General features: G+C 50.0%; 1 protein-coding gene across 6 annotated transcripts in view; it reads left to right on the top strand.

The window, feature by feature from the left end:
* Positions 1-15,619, top strand: part of afdna (afadin, adherens junction formation factor a) — a 102,721-nt gene that overhangs the window by 82,631 nt on the left and 4,471 nt on the right. For all 6 annotated transcript variants that reach the window (XM_036549551.1, XM_036549553.1, XM_036549555.1 and 3 more), the window contains 10 exons: positions 2,440-2,505; positions 2,807-2,880; positions 3,860-3,978; positions 4,323-4,520; positions 4,701-4,792; positions 5,629-5,820; positions 6,221-7,372; positions 9,162-9,197; positions 10,698-10,832; positions 13,653-14,187. In XM_036549551.1, coding sequence (XP_036405444.1) covers positions 2,440-2,505; positions 2,807-2,880; positions 3,860-3,978; positions 4,323-4,520; positions 4,701-4,792; positions 5,629-5,820; positions 6,221-7,372; positions 9,162-9,197; positions 10,698-10,832; positions 13,653-14,187 — 2,599 coding nt within the window. The remainder of the gene's footprint in view (positions 1-2,439; positions 2,506-2,806; positions 2,881-3,859; positions 3,979-4,322; positions 4,521-4,700; positions 4,793-5,628; positions 5,821-6,220; positions 7,373-9,161; positions 9,198-10,697; positions 10,833-13,652; positions 14,188-15,619) is intronic.

The following is a 15,619-nucleotide window of genomic DNA, read 5'->3' on the forward strand; positions in this document are numbered from 1 at the left end:
TGTAGGTATAGGCGTGTGTGGCTGGGTGAGTGTGTGTGTGTGTGTGTGTGTGTGTGTGTGTGGGTGTGGGTGTAGGTATAGGCGTGTGTGGCTGGGTGAGTGTGTGTGTGGGTGTGGGTGTAGGTATAGGCGTGTGTGGCTGGGTGAGTGTGTGGGTGTGTGTGTGTGGGTGTGGGTGTAGGTATAGGCGTGTGTGGCTGGGTGAGTGTGTGTGTGTGTGTGTGTGTGTGTGTGTGTGGGTGTGGGTGTAGGTATAGGCGTGTGTGGCTGGGTGAGTGTGTGTGTGGGTGTGGGTGTAGGTATAGGCGTGTGTGGCTGGGTGAGTGTGTGTGTGGGTGTGGGTGTAGGTATAGGCGTGTGTGGCTGGGTGAGTGTGTGGGTGTGTGTGTGTGGGTGTGGGTGTAGGTATAGGCGTGTGTGGCTGGGTGAGTGTGTGGGTGTGTGTGTGTGGGTGTGGGTGTAGGTATAGGCGTGTGTGGCTGGGTGAGTGTGTGTGTGTGTGTGTGTGGGTGGGTGTGGGTGTAGGTATAGGCGTGTGTGGCTGGGTGAGTGTGTGCGTGAGTGTGTGTGTGTGTGTGTGTGTGGGTGTAGGTATAGGCGTGTGTGGCTGGGTGAGTGTGTGCGTGTCAGTGACGGTGTGAACGTCTGACACGCAGAAACGCTGAAGCGAGCGCCCGCGTGCAGACGCGGCAGGCAGGAGTGAGGGGGTTCTTTAGGAGAGGCAGCTCTCCCCTCCGCGTCTCACCTCCCCGAATCCTCGCCCGTCCTCCCCATGTCTCTGCGGCCGAGACGCCCAGCTGCTGTAAGTGTGCCTTTCCCAAACCGGGCGTATCTGTAGAGGTTGGACTGAATTGCTGTTGAGGGTTGATTTACTGCTGGTGTTTTCAGTGAAATGTTGAAATGGGCATTGCCGACAGTGGCCTCTTGGGAAGTGCCTCTTCAGTGTGGGAGCAAGCTTGAGTTTACAGATTAATGCCAGTGCTTGGGAGTTAAGCAGTAAGTTTAATCATTTGTTCCTGAATTATCTCCAGGATTATATCCTGTTCATTTTTGATTTGCAAAGGTTATCTAAGGAAGAGGTTCTGCCTCTTTTCAGACAGAATTTGAAATAAACAATGATTTAAAACAAATGATTGCGTTATGCAGTCGGCGTTGCTATCAGGCTGCGTGCTGTATGGCTTGACATGTCCTGACGTCGCTGTCGGACTGCGTGTAGTGTGACTGGGCGTGCGCCAGCGTTGCTGCCTGACTGCTGTCAGGCTGCGTGTACCGGAGATTTTAACCTTTATTAAAATGCAGTTGTGCATAACCTGCTCTGTTATAATTGGTTGCCGTTTGACATTTTGACTGTCAGTGTTCGGTGTGTTATTCCTCTGCTGTGTTACTGTGGAGATGAACTGAGATTAAATCAAGGCAGACGTCGCCCTTCCAGACTGCATTTCAATATGAGCTCTCCCAAATACTACTGCTGGCCTTATTCTGGCTGCTCAGTTTGTCCTCCTCTCCCTGCTGGGCAGCAGGTCCTCTGAAAAGCGTAAGTCTGCATAGGTAATTGTGGGGTTTAATTTATTTTTTCTTGGGCTGAATGTTGTCCTGAATATTGGATTGGCTGTAGAAGGGCTCTTTGCAACGTTACAGTTAGAAACACTGTCGTAACCTGCTCCGTGCTGTAGTTTATCCGTCACTGTGCGTGTGCGTTTGTGTGTGCGTTTGTGTGTGCGTTTGTGTGTGCGTTTGTGTGTGTGTGTGTGTGTGTGTAGACCTCTAGATGTTTCTAGCCATAAGCAGGCCACCAAAAACTGATTCATATGTATACATGGTATGACGTGAAATGTTTTTGGTTGATAGTCTAATCTTGGATCTTGATAAAACAGATTTGCCCACAGTTGACTAGGCTGAAACCCTCACACTGAATTTCCATTATTAACACTGAATATCTGCAGTGGTCCTTTTAAAATGTATACTTTGGCTGCATTCAAAGCACTACAGAAAGGATGCTGCTTATCTCAGGAGTACTAAGCACACCAAGAAAGGTAGGCAGTTCCATACGGCACACATCAGATTGGGGTTGGCAGGTGACCTTATGATCTCTGCTGACCTCTTGCATCATGCGAGTGGCAGCAGGAAGGTTTCCCAGCTGATCATGAGGCAGATCGGTCAGCTCTGGCTCCGGCTGAGATCAGGCCGTTGTTAGCGGAGCGTCTTGTGTCGGCTTCCTGATTAATTGATGACACGCGTCAGCGCTAAGCGCCCTCAGCAGTGAGGAGGCCCAGCTGGTGAGCAGCCGCCGCGGCGCGCTCGGGGTCTAAACATCGCAACAAGCTGTTTGGAGAAACAAAGCCTCGCCGTGTAGCCCGGTGATGGATCGGGCCTCTGTCCTCCCTCTGATCTGTCTGTGTGACACTGTTTGTTTTTCTCTCCCCTCCTCTGTGTGTCCAGGGTGCCGGGCAGGAGAAGCTCGGGATCTACATCAAGTCTGTTGTCAAGGGCGGGGCGGCCGACATGGTGAGTGAGAGAGAGCCGCGGATGTGTTTTAACAACAGCATTGACATATTGACTTCCTCCCCTGTGGCTCTGAGGAATATGAGTATATATGTGAGAAATGTGTGCTGCTCCAGCTCTTAGACTCTCCATGCTGGGAATCAACAGAACTCGCAGTGCCCTGAAGGCACAGGAGTCATAGTGCAGCAGAGCTTTTGTTAGAGTTACAAAGCCTATTCATTCCCCTGATAATAGACAGCGTGTCATGGACCGGTGCTCTGTGTGCGCGTGTCTTTGTGTGCGTGTGTGTGTGCGTGCGTATCAGGATGGCCGCCTTGCTGCTGGAGACCAGCTGCTGAGTGTGGATGGCCGCAGCCTGGTCGGGCTCTCGCAGGAAAGGTAACTCCCCGAAATCCCTGGGCGCCCCCACACCTCACAAACACATTGCTCAAACTTCTGTACCTGGAAGGGCTTATGAAAGTTGTCGTATTTTCAAAAAAAAATGCAGCAGGTGGAGAGTTTTGAGTAATTAATTGAGGAATGCACGAGCAATAACCCTCAGGCTACTGGTGACAGAAAGACAGACCTACTGGGCCGTTCCTGGGATGTGCCTCTACAGAGCCAGTGGGACAGGCAAAATGAATCCAAAGTTTTTTCTAACCCAAATGAAATGAATCTGTTATTCAAACATGTAATTCCCCATCTATTTTTTTAATTTAAGACTATTACCCATGCCTTTTGGGTAGCGATGCTTTGCTGAAGTTAAATTTCCCCAAAATGGTCAAGAACTTTTTCTCTATAACCTTTTTCAAAAAAAAAGCCAATAAATGTTTCTTACTGCGCTTTATTACTGCATCAATAAAGTTTGATTTGGGCCATTTTATTTCTAGAGGGAATATGGTTAATTAAATTTCTCAGTCCCATATTAATTATGGTATTCATAACCAAAACCATGTGTGATTCATTACACTCTTTAACGACTACAGAGAAACTGGAACTATGAATTCACAACATAGTTCAGAAGTGTGGCATTGCTGGTTTCATGGAGAATTGTGTGCAGTTGCCAGTTAGAAGCTGACTCCTTGAAACAGGCAGATAACTACGGTTAGAGAGTGAAGCTTTTAACAGATGTCACATGGGATACCTGATAAAGGCTTACATAATTACCTGCCAGCAAAGGTCTCACTGGGATGTATCCTTGACACTCATACTTCCGGTATGGCAGATTAACAAGAAATATTGTCGTTGTTGTCATAGTCTCTTAGTAGTATACGCATGCTTGTTAGTGCCTTTTCTATGTTGGTATGTGTTTTGTGAACTTCTGAAAAATGAGTTAAATTGGCATCAACTGAACATATTTTCTCCCCTCTAACCTCAGGGCAGCGGAGTTGATGACCAGAACTGGCTCAGTTGTAACACTCGAGGTCGCCAAGCAAGGGGCTATTTACCATGGTCTGGCCACTCTTCTGAACCAGCCGTCTCCCATGATGCCACGGGGTAAGGGTAACACTGAGGCATCTTACATCACATCACATATTTTCTGAAGTGACTTGGATAGCTCACGTTTTCATGTTATCCGTTTATACATCTGGATATTTCCTGAAGTCATTCAGGTTAAGCACCTCGCCACTCATCGCACTCATGATAAAACTTTAAAGTTGCTGTTGAGCTTGCAGACTCCAGGGAAATGGCAATGTCGTCCTTTCTGAATTGGCAGGTGCCCGCAGGTCACTGTGTGCCCCAAAGCTGCATACAGTTGTAGTTCACGCGCTGATTGTGTGTGAAACGGGGGGAGAAGATTTCAGTCTCCTTATTGTCCCCCCCCCTGTTCCTTTCCATAGCGTCAGACCGCGGGCGGGACAAGGGGAAAGCCAGACCAAAGAGCGAGGGCTTCGAGCTCTACAACAACTCTGTGCAGAACGGCTCGCCGGAGAGCCCCCAGGGGGCCTGGGACACGTACCCCGAACCAAAGAAGATGAGCGGCGAGGACAGGCTGCTTAAGAACAGGGTAGACCACCGCTCCAGCCCCAACGTGGCCAGTGAGTACCTCAGAGTCCTCCACCAGACAGTCTGAGGGCATGGCTCTTCCTGCCTAAGGGGGTGGGATGTATTGCTGCATGTGTCCGGGTGCTTGTGTGTGCGTTTGGGAGGGTACGTGGGTTCTGCATTGGGGCGGGAGGCATGTCACCCCTGACTCTCCTCTTGTTGTCGCCCCACAGATCAGGCACAGAGTCCAGGAGGAAAAGCTGTTTACCCAGGGGGACCTGGGACCAAGATCACCTCCGTCTCCACAGGCAACCTCTGTGCCGATGTGAGTTTACGGTCAGCTGCAGCATGAGGCTGTTTTTATGTGCACACAGCTTTATACTCTGTGTGTATGTGTGTGTGTGTGTGTGTGTGTGTCTGTCTGTCTGTCTGTCTGTCTGTGTCTGTTTCTAATATATATATATATATAGACATGTACAACTTAAAATAAGTTTCATGTCATAGAACTGTATATGTATGAATATACATATGTATATTGGTAAAACTCTTAAAAATGGTCTGCCCAGTGGAGTTGCACTGGAAACTAAATTCATTGGAACAAAAAACATAGTGAATTAAGCATACAGCAGGACTTCTTATTAAACTGAGAGTTCCTTATGTTTACTGATATTCGGCAGATCTCAGGGTTTTCTTTACCCTCTGTAAATAAATGCTTATAAGGGGGGAAAAGTAAACATGTTCTGTGCCTGTGTAAGCACATTCCTCTAGTAAGAGGCCGTCTAATGTAGCGCAATTGAAAATTGCTTATCAGTGTCTGTCATGTTCAGCATGTAATAAATCCTCATCAGGTCTGCAGCCACCATGTCTGATTGGGTAATTAGTTCCTGCTCTGCAGCCCTCTGCCACTACGCTGCTATACTTATCCTGTCAGCAATCACAATGGCTTCCCTCCGCCCACGGAGCCCTCAGTCAGCCGCAGCTATTAATACCGTCAGTTTGAAAGCCCAGGAATAATGCGCAGGAGCAGCTGTGTTCATTATGTAGTCATTTTAGCAAACCGCCGTGTCTGGCCCTTGATAACGTGTAATCATGCGTCTCACCGGCTTGTGTCCCCACCACCCCACCCTTCCCTCTACACCCCCCCCCCCCTTCCCCCTGTAGGAGGAGCCATCCCCGCCCCGCCCGGAAGCGTACCCCATTCCCACACAGACGTACCCCAGGGAGTACTTCACCTTCCCCGCTTCCAAATCTCAGGACAGGATGGGCCCCGCCCCCACCCAGCCGTGGCAGAACTCCGAGGACCGTCCCCCAGGACCCATAGATGAGCTTCACTCCAGCAACATGGCTCTACAGGTGATTATTCTGCTGTACTGCTGTGCTCTCACACACTTTAGCATAGCGCTTAATCACTCCAGCAGCATGGCTCTACAGGAGAGTGCTATTCCGCTGCTGTTATGGTGAAGGGGAAGTTGTACATTGTTTTGCTTCCTTTTCACTACAGAGTAATCCTGCATCACATATAGCACATGTGCCTTCATTCAGATCACCATCATTCAATATGTAATGTAGTTATATATATATGTGTAATTTTCATATAATTGTTAACCCACATCAGCATCTGACCAAATCCTGCAACATTTCCAGACACAGTGTATGTGTTATACTGAGAGCGCTGTGCTGATCAGTGGCCCTGAGAATGCCGTCAGCGTAGCCGTGCTCTCCCCCTGACCCTGCACCTGTGCGCCCCCTGCAGGAGGATCTGTGCGATGAGCGGGGCGGGTATCCGCCGGACAGGCTGCGGCCCGAGGACCTGGTGCACCTGCAGCAGCAACGGGAGCTGGAGTACCAGAGGGAGCGGGGCAGCGCCGAGCACTGGAACCACCAGGTGTCCTCCTCCGTGGAGTCCAGCACCTCCAGCCAGGAGCACCTCAACTACCCCCCGGCTTCCTCCTCCAAGGCCCAGGCCCAGGCCCAGGCCAACCACAAGAGCGGGCCGGGGCGCTGGAAGACCCCCCTGGCCCCGCACGCGGGCCCCACGGCCGTGCCCCAGCCGGCCCGCTCGGACCTGCCGCCCCCGCCCCCTCCCCCGCCGCCCGTGCACTACACTGCTGATTTCGACGCCCAGTCGGACCTCCCGCTCCCGCCCCCGCCTGCCCTGGCCGCCGGCCAGCCACAGGCCGCTGCCGCCGCCGCCGCCGCCGCCGACCGCCGGAAACGCGAGGAGCAGCAGCGGTGGTACGAGAAGGAGAAGGCGCGGCTGGAGGAGGAGCGGGAGAGGAAGAGGAGGGAGCAGGAGAGGAAGATGGGGCAGATCCGCAACCCCCCGGGGCCCGTCCCGCACAACAACCAGCACGGCCCGCTGCCGCCCCCGCCCCAGCACCAGCAGATGCCCCCTCCCCCGGCCTCCATGCAGATGCCCCAGTCCTACCTCCCCCCCCAGCCCCCCCCTCAGCAGCCGCAGCCCCCCCGGCCCGAGAAGCTGGCCACCCTGCCCCGCGCGCCCCCGCCCCCCCAGGACACGGTGATCCGGGAGCTCCTCCCCCAGCAGCAGCCCCGCACCATCGAGCGGCGGGACCTGCAGTACATCACCATCAGCAAGGAGGAGCTCTCCTCCGGCGACAGCCTCTCCCCCGACCCCTGGAAGCGGGACGCCCGCGAGAAGCTGGAGAAGCAGCAGCAGCTCCACATCGTCGACCTGCTGGACAAGGAGATCCAGGACCTGCAGGCCAAGCCGGAGCGCACGGCCGAGGAGAACGACCGGCTGCGCAAGCTCATGCTGGAGTGGCAGTTCCAGAAGCGGCTGCAGGAGTCCAAGCAGAACGAGGAGGACGAGGAGGAGGAGGACGACGAGGACGTGGACACCATGATGATCATGCAGCGGCTGGAGGCCGAGAAGAGAGCACGGGTGAGCTGCCGCACCTCGCACCGGGAGCGGGGGAACGTAGAGAGATGCGGGTAAAATCTGCCGTATCACAGGGAAACGCAGACATACAGAACACAGTGGGAAAGGTATGCTGTGTAATGCATGATTATAGAAACACAGAATGCAGTAGGAAAGGTATAGGACCTCCCCAGTGGCCTTCTGATTAAACTGATACAGTGGGTGGGTTGCAGTGCGGCCATTCTAAAATGGCGAAACACTTTTCCTCAGTGGTCGCACTAACCAAAAAGTGGACAATGGTGTGTACACATATACCTTAGGCAAAAAGCTGAAAACTGTCATCAGGGATCCATATTATTTGTTAATCATATTTTTTATGATGTATTGTTAAAGCTTCTGGGAAAATCAAACAAAGGGTTTTGCGTCAGTTATTTGCCCACTCTTTAAATGCAGATGATACAGGTTCAGTATGGGTTTGAATAAAAGAGGAAGTCGGGGTAGAGTTTGCCACGCCTTTGCCAGAAGTCCCCTTTCATCTTATTGAGAAGTAGCAGAGTAGATGATTGATATGAATAGGATAAAAGGAACCCAGCATTCTTTAAAGTCTGTGATTTGGAGCAGCGTGGGATACCGTTGTTTTGAATTCCATTGAAAGGTTCTCAGTCTGCAGTGCTGATCCTCGCCTTAGGACACTGCTATACACGCTAACGGCCGTGAGCTGAACCCCTCTCTGTGACGCTCTTTCATGTGAGGATTGCCAGGACGAGGCTGTGTGCAGAGGGGGATGCCACACGGCCACAGCAACACTGCTCTGGGGTTCAGAGAAAACCAAGCGAAAGCTGACCCATTTTTACATGCAATCCCCACTCAGCATTTCGAATGAAAACGTTGAGGCTTAAAGATTAATACACAGCCTTCATCAGTGAAACTATTAGTCGCAATGTACTCCTAGGACAGTATGTTAAAACATCTAGATATTTTAGCCTCATCTTAATATTATTTTAAAAATCTCTAATGTGGATTTTGTGTATAAGGTTATTAAAGTTTTTAACCTGCAGACTGAAATTAGAGCACCACTGACTTCTATTTAAAAAAGTCTTGTTGGGTAGAAATTGCTTGATCCAGAAATACTGATACATGTGCTAGCATGTATAAAGAGACCTAGATCATGTTTAATCTCATTTGATTGGAGATGTAGGCTGTAGACCCAGTTTGAAGGATTGGAGAATACCGTGCCAAAACCTCTTTAAAAACCCCCCCCCCCCCCCCAACCCAGCTAGAACTGTTTCACCTGTCTGTCATAGATCCAGCTTACGATATATGCTGCACTATGTCACTTGAGGTGATGTGGAGTATGCATATTGTCCAGAATATTCCAGAAACAAGTAGGCATGATCGGAAGCTTCAGTTGAATGTGTGTTTCTTTTGCTACCGTGCACAGCATACACAAAGTCACGAGGAAGTAAACTTTTTTTTATGTAGCATAACCTTCTGTTTGAAGCCCCATGAGGTCGAAGCATTTGAGAAAGGTTCACAGCCCGCGGTGGTTTAAAAGGGAAAATATTGTCTTTGCTCCAGCGGGGGGTTCTGGAATGATGTGGAAATTCCTTCTAAAACCTCACGCATTACTCCAGTTCCACGCCAGTGTTTGCCGAGGGGAAGCAGACCACTGGCGCTAATCAGTTCCATGCCGGTGAGGAATGTTGCTGGCATCAGATCACTGCGACCAGCCCGAGCAATGTTTTCACTTTTATCTTCTTTCTTCTCCTCCTTTTTCATTACTTTTTTCTATTTAATTTCTCTTTCCCCGCAGCAGACTGCTGTTCCAGCAATCTCTGTTCTAGACTTGGTACGTTCTTTAAGCCTTCCTCCGTCTCCTCCTCCTCCCCCCTCCTCCTCTTCCTGCCCGAACGCCACCTGTGTTTCCTCTCACTCATTCTCTTCCCCCTCATCTCACTCTGAGGGCGGCGGTCTCATCTCCTAGGTGACAGGGATGGGATGGCCGAAGCTGTTCCTCAGGCCTGGAGAGCAGCCGCAGCGAACAGCGGAATGTGCCTTCTCTGCGGCTCTCACAGGCCTTGTCCCCACAGAGAAAACTGCCCCAGAGTAATGGTGCTTAAACAGCATTCAGTTTTACGGATAGCTGATCAGGGCTCAAGATAGCCACTAAAGCTGTGTAGCCTTTGAAGAGCAAATGGGCTCTGGAAACTTCAAAAATCAATAGATGAAACGCCATTGATGAAATTGATGAAGGGCCGATAGTGAACTGAACTGAAGTGTAGTGTATTCACTGGGAAGGCAGTGTCCTTATGGAATGCTCTCACTTCGGTCCAGCTTCAGTGCTGGGTCCGCAGGGACACCTCTGCATGACACCCTATCTCCCCCTCCCCCCTCGCCGGTGAACAGCGTCTGCATGCCGGGGGCTGTCATTGCGCCATCGTCTGCTCGCCTCATTCGTCCAGCTCTCTCGCGCCTGTGTGTGAACATGTGACCATCGCCACGCTCCCCAGGACTCTCCCGAAGTGTCCCTGTCCAGGAACAGCCCGTCGGGGGGGGCTCGCTCCCCTGCAGCAGGGAGGGGGTAGCTGCCGGAGCCTCGGTTGTGTTTCAAGAAAGGCTTGCAATATCTGATTTGCACCGCTCACCAAATCGATGCATTGATGGATTCTTTGATGAGCACTGCAGTTAAAGCACTGTTAGACGGGCATTTTTGAAATGGGTAAAATAGCCTTATCGACTGCAGGTATTACTTTCAGGTGGTTTTGACGGCATGAGTAAATGTGTGGATGTGTGAACGCTGTTGGTGGGTGTGTGTGGGAAGTAAGTGTTGCTCTGTTCATGCGCAGTTGCGTGTTGGGGAGAGCATTACCACCTGTTACTCCTGTTGTGTTCCGCACGGCCATTTTACAGTTGCATGTCGTCATTCATCTGCATGTCTGGTTATTACCCTTTGCCCACCCGTAGGACACAGGGATTCTCATACTGCAGGTAGCAAACACTTGGGAAAGGAGCCTCACTTCAGAAGATTTCCTCTCCTTATTAAACATGGGGCCCAAAATTTTAAATAAAACTATGTATGAATGAAATTTTTTGTATTTTATAGAACTTAAATATATAATAGCCGTTAAATGTATATAATATATTCGAGCTGAATCTAGCTTTAGTTGCATATTTAAGTCTAAGGAGAGGTAAGGCTGTGTTGGTGTTGTAGCCAGTAGAAACGGCAATGTGAGGCCTATGAGTCTGTCAGGCAGCAGCTTAGGCACAGGGGGTCTGTACCCCGGTGCGAGGGGGAGCTCAGGGGTGCAGAATCCGTGAGCTGAAGAGCCTGTTGCGTGCCCTTCTCCAGTTGCAGGATGAGGAGAGGAGACGGAAACAACAGCTGGAGGAGATCCGCAAGCGAGAGGCGGAGGAGCGAGCCAAGCAGGAGGAGGAGCGGCGCTGGAGAGAGGAGGAGCGGGCCCGGCGGGAGGCCGAGGAGAAGGTACACAGCGCCCCCTAGCGGTGCGGAGGTTTCAGCTGTTGCACAGGCGGTCGTTTGTGGCGGTAAAGCCAGATTCGTATTTTTATTTCCAGCTGCTTAATTACGCGTTTCCTTCTTAAACAGGGTGGGAATTCCATAGCCTAAACCGAAGATTGAGATGATATTTAATGTAGTAGAGCGCCTTCACAATAGAATTGTCATACATAGCGCTTTACAAAGCATAATGCTGTCATTTCCGAAAAGAATGAGAAATCAAAGGATTGTAAGTAAAGGAGTTATATAAAGTAAGTTTGGTTTTAGTTTTACCACAAATGAACACAAACAATGGAGTGATACAGAACAGATAGTTAGAGGATGGCACTGACAGAATGAGTTCTCTGTCATAAAAGTGGGACAGGGACAGAAATGGAACAGGAGGAAAAGTAGGCAGCGCTCCCAGTTTTAGGCTCCAGTTGAGTAAAGCTAGAAAAACAAACAGTGATAGCACAACAGCAAGGGGCAGCCATCGTTTTGTACTTGCTACTTGGTGTCCATGTTGACGCGTTTTTGAAAAACCTAAAAGTTCAGATGCTGCTTGTATGACACAGCAAAACAGTGCGGTTCTGCATTTGTCTCACTTGTGAAGTACAGGAGCGATTAGCTGTTGCTACCTGAGCGATTTACTTGCTTTTGAATTGCAAAATGGCACCACCAGCTCATCTTCTGGCAAAAAGGTTTATCATAGGGACAAAGCTAAAAATAAAGCTGTCATTTCATAAGAGGAGATTGCAGTGCGTTCTGGGAGAAAATGTACTAACATTAAAGGTTTCTCATCTCTTATTTTCAGCACATGTGAAGCATGGATAAATACTTACAAACTGCAGTGAATTTCTCTTTTCCCCCTAAAGTGCAGAGTTGATTGTAGCTGAAAGAGAAGAGGAGAAAGGGGGATTTTCCTATTTGATGTGTTTACCCACGTATCCCTGCTTTTTCAGGACTGTAGGTCTTCCTACCAGATCAGATTGAGAGCTTTTAATTGCAGCACTCTTACAGAGCGCCAGTTGTCCGCTGAGTTAATTGTAGTTTACTGCCTGAAATGGATTTCTGATGGTTCTTCAAGACAAAAGGCACCCCATCGTCACCAACCGCTAGCTTTAGAGGATTTTTCCCAGCTGAACATCAGAGATCCGTCAAACCGCAGGCTTCTCAGTGTCTGTAGCAGCTTCTAAAGCTGTGAGTTTTTTCAGCTTGTCTGCTCAGTTCCATTGTCCCCCATCCCTCACAGAGCTGAGAGTGATCCCTGTGAAGAGTTCTTCACATACCCATGGCTACAGTCACAGTAACATTTTAGGCTACATTCAGGCTGTGTCCACATGTTTGCTTTGAGACTTTGAGAAGGAATTCAAGACCAGTTGAGGTGTGCTTTTGTACTTTGAATTGTGATTTAATTTAAAAATAGCTAGTCTCAAGACAAGCAAGCAGGAAAAGCAGACACAACTGTTGGAAATTGTTGAGCAGGATAACTTTCTGTTTTGTGACTGAACTTTTAAGTGGACCTGAGATCAGATGTGATTTTTTTTTTTTTTTGTAGCACTTCAGTGTTGCGTGTCCCTCAGTCACGGCTGGTTATGAAATGTTTCACAGGGACGTTGAATTAGCAGCGGTCTGAGTGCATCCATCCGTTTCACTGTGCTGTGTGGTAAAGCATTCCAGCTCCATTCCTTTAATGTGTGACCACGGAATTGTGTTTTTTCCCATGTGAATCATTCTCAGACCGCTGGTAATTCGGAGCCCTGTGGAATCCGCCAACTGCATGTCCTCATGGTGTCCCTCCTCTTTTTTTTGTGCTGTGTTCCCGTAAAAAGCATGGGAGTCACTTGCTGATATCGAAGGTTTTTACAGAGTCTGACTTTTGTTGGGAAGCCATTTTCATTCCACCCGGCATCGCTTTGGACTGCTGTTGGGGAACGCTCCCCCTTCAGTGAGGTTTGTGGGGTCCATACCAGATTACTGCAGACCATCTGTGCCCCCTCCCCCCCCATCCCCTCATCGATGGCATACCCCCTCCCCACACACACTAACCAAGGGGACTCATGTACAGAAACCAGAGTGGACCAACCTCTCTCTGTGCTAGCTGGTATTTTTCCACAGCAAAACCATGAAATGTGAACCAAGCCCCCCGATTGGAGTCTTCAGTGCTATCGCATCACTTACTGTAGTCTTCCCTAAAACAGTGTAACCCCAACCCCAGCTGTGAGCGCGGCCTCTCTGCCCCTCCTCGCTTCTCTGGTGGTTCTGTTCACTCACACGCTCGCACACTTACACACACTCTTACACACACTCACCCATTTGCACTCTTGCACACTCGTGCACACACTCACACGCTCGTACATGAACTCACCCACTCACACTCTTATATTCTCGCACTATGCTTCCACACCCCAAACTTACATGCACTCCTGCACACTCGCACTCACACTCGCCCACTCCCACTCTTACACTCTTACACACTTACTTGCACTCACACGCATACACACAAACACTCAGAAGCACTCTCAGACACACACTCGCACTGTCACACACACACATGCACACGTGCAGCTACACACGGAGATTCACACACAGCCCAAAGGAAAACCCACTCGATCGGTGCCGGAGCAGCCTGTCTTTAAGCGAACGCACACATTAGCACGTAGTGTGCAGTGAGGCAGGGCTCTGGGGGCGTACGGTCGCCCCCCCCCGGCACCCGCTCAGCAGCCAGACGCAGTAAGTCATGCCATAGCCGTGCGCAGAGGGTAGAGCAGGGCCACACTAACCGGCTCTTCCCGTTCCGTCCCCCAGAGGAGGCAGGAGGAGGAGTACTACACGCGCCTGGAGGCGGAGCGCCGCCGGCAGCACGAGGAGGCCGAGCGCAAGTTGCTGACGCCAGACGAGCCTGGTCTGTACAGACCGCCCCTCCCGCGGGACTACCAGCCCCCCCCTCCCGCACCCCCCGCCACTAACGCTCCTCCACCCCCGCCTCAGAGAAACACCTCGTACCTCAAAACCCAGGTCGTCTCCCCTGACACCTTGTACACTGCCAAGTTTGTCTCGTACAATGATGACGAGGAGGAGGAGGAGGAGGAGGGGGACGCAGGCCCGGCAGGTCAGGTTAAGCTCTCCGCCACCCGGAAGTCCTATGGCGACCTCCCCCCCGCTCACAAGCCGCAGCCGCCGCCGCCGTCCTCACGCAAGCCCCGCCCGCTCTCTGATGGGATCTTTCTGTCCAGCTCATTCCAGCTGCCCGCAGCCAATGCCAACAGTACTGTGCCCAAGGCAGGGCCGCCCCCTCCCCCTCCCAACAAACCCGCCTTCGGCCCGTCAGGCAGCTCCAAAGGTAGAGACAGAGAGGAGTCCCCGCACGCTCCGCCGCCACTCTTTGGTTTCACCCGTTCTGTTTTTTGTGTTATTTTTGTGTTCCTGTTTTACCGTTTCAGAGGAGAGAGCTCCTTCTCCTCCCTTCCTCCCTCCCTGCCTCTATCAGAATCTCGTAGATTTGCGCCGTAGCAGCCGATCCGCATGTGATTTTGTTCTTTTTTTTCCCTATGATTTTTAGTGTTTTGGTTTTGTGCTGTCTTTTTTTTTAAATCCAATTTGACTCCTCTAGCGATCAGATTCCATTTTCTTTTCGTTTGTTCCCACCCACCCCCCTATTTTGATTCCTCCAACGATTCCTCTTCCTCCAATCATCCCAGCGAGTAAAAGCAATCGATAAACCGGCATCCGCTCAGCGCTCCAGATCCAATCAGAGTACTGTTGGTGTTGACGCCCCGCCCATGTTTGTCTGGTTTTGCTTTGGGGATGGCTTCGGCCTCAGCGGCCGGTTGGTCCTGTCGGCTTGAGGGAAAGAGACACTGGCTTCCTGTCACTCATCATTTGAGATCCCCAGAGACAGCGCTCCTTACAGTCCTACTCACTTGGCAAAGGGGAAAAGATCTGTCGAATGTGGCATTTGCTTTGTACGTGGCTGCTTAAAGGTCCCCTGTAGGTGTAGATGCGTAGAGAAGCAGGCTAGACAGAAGAGTTAAAGAACAATGGAGAGAAAATGTACCTCACTAATTTAAGTATTAGATTTAGCACTCCCTGTCTGAAAAAGTTTACAGCATGAAAGTACATTTTACAGTGCATTTTGCAACATTACAGATTGTGCTGCAATGTGTAAGTATTGTTACAATAATACCAATTTCAGCTGAAATTGATTTGTGACTTTTACATAAATTTCTATTGAATACAAATAGGCAATTTATTTATTTCAGTATATTCTCATTTGTGTAGGCAGAGAATATCTTAATATGTAGTCAAAACACAAGATGTCTATATTCTAGTCATACTCAAGTGTGTTTTTGGTTTTTGAATTGCATTGTAGGGACAGAAACATCCATGCTGTGACAAACAGCTTTTTCTGTTCTATTTGTTATCAAGCCTTTATTTAACAAGGTCAGCCGAGAACCAGTTCTCATTTACAATGACGGGCTGACAGATAACAAAAGGGATAATAAAAAATGCATTAGTGTCATCATTTATTTAGCGTGTAACTGTAAAATATTTAGTCACTTGTGTTTATAATAAATAATAACAGTGTTCGTGAATGTAGATGCGAGTGCCGCAAAGCACACGCTAACTTTCCGCTGTAGAGGGAAACGCTTTAAACAGCCATGTCCAACAATGCCAGTGATGCAACACGGTCCAGCAGACTCAAATTGAAGATGCACCTTGTATCTCCCCTTGCATGCAACACCTGCACAAAGTTCCCCGATCATGTGCTGGAT

Source organism: Megalops cyprinoides, chromosome 17 (assembly GCF_013368585.1).
Source record: "Megalops cyprinoides isolate fMegCyp1 chromosome 17, fMegCyp1.pri, whole genome shotgun sequence".
Classification (NCBI taxonomy): domain Eukaryota; kingdom Metazoa; phylum Chordata; class Actinopteri; order Elopiformes; family Megalopidae; genus Megalops; species Megalops cyprinoides.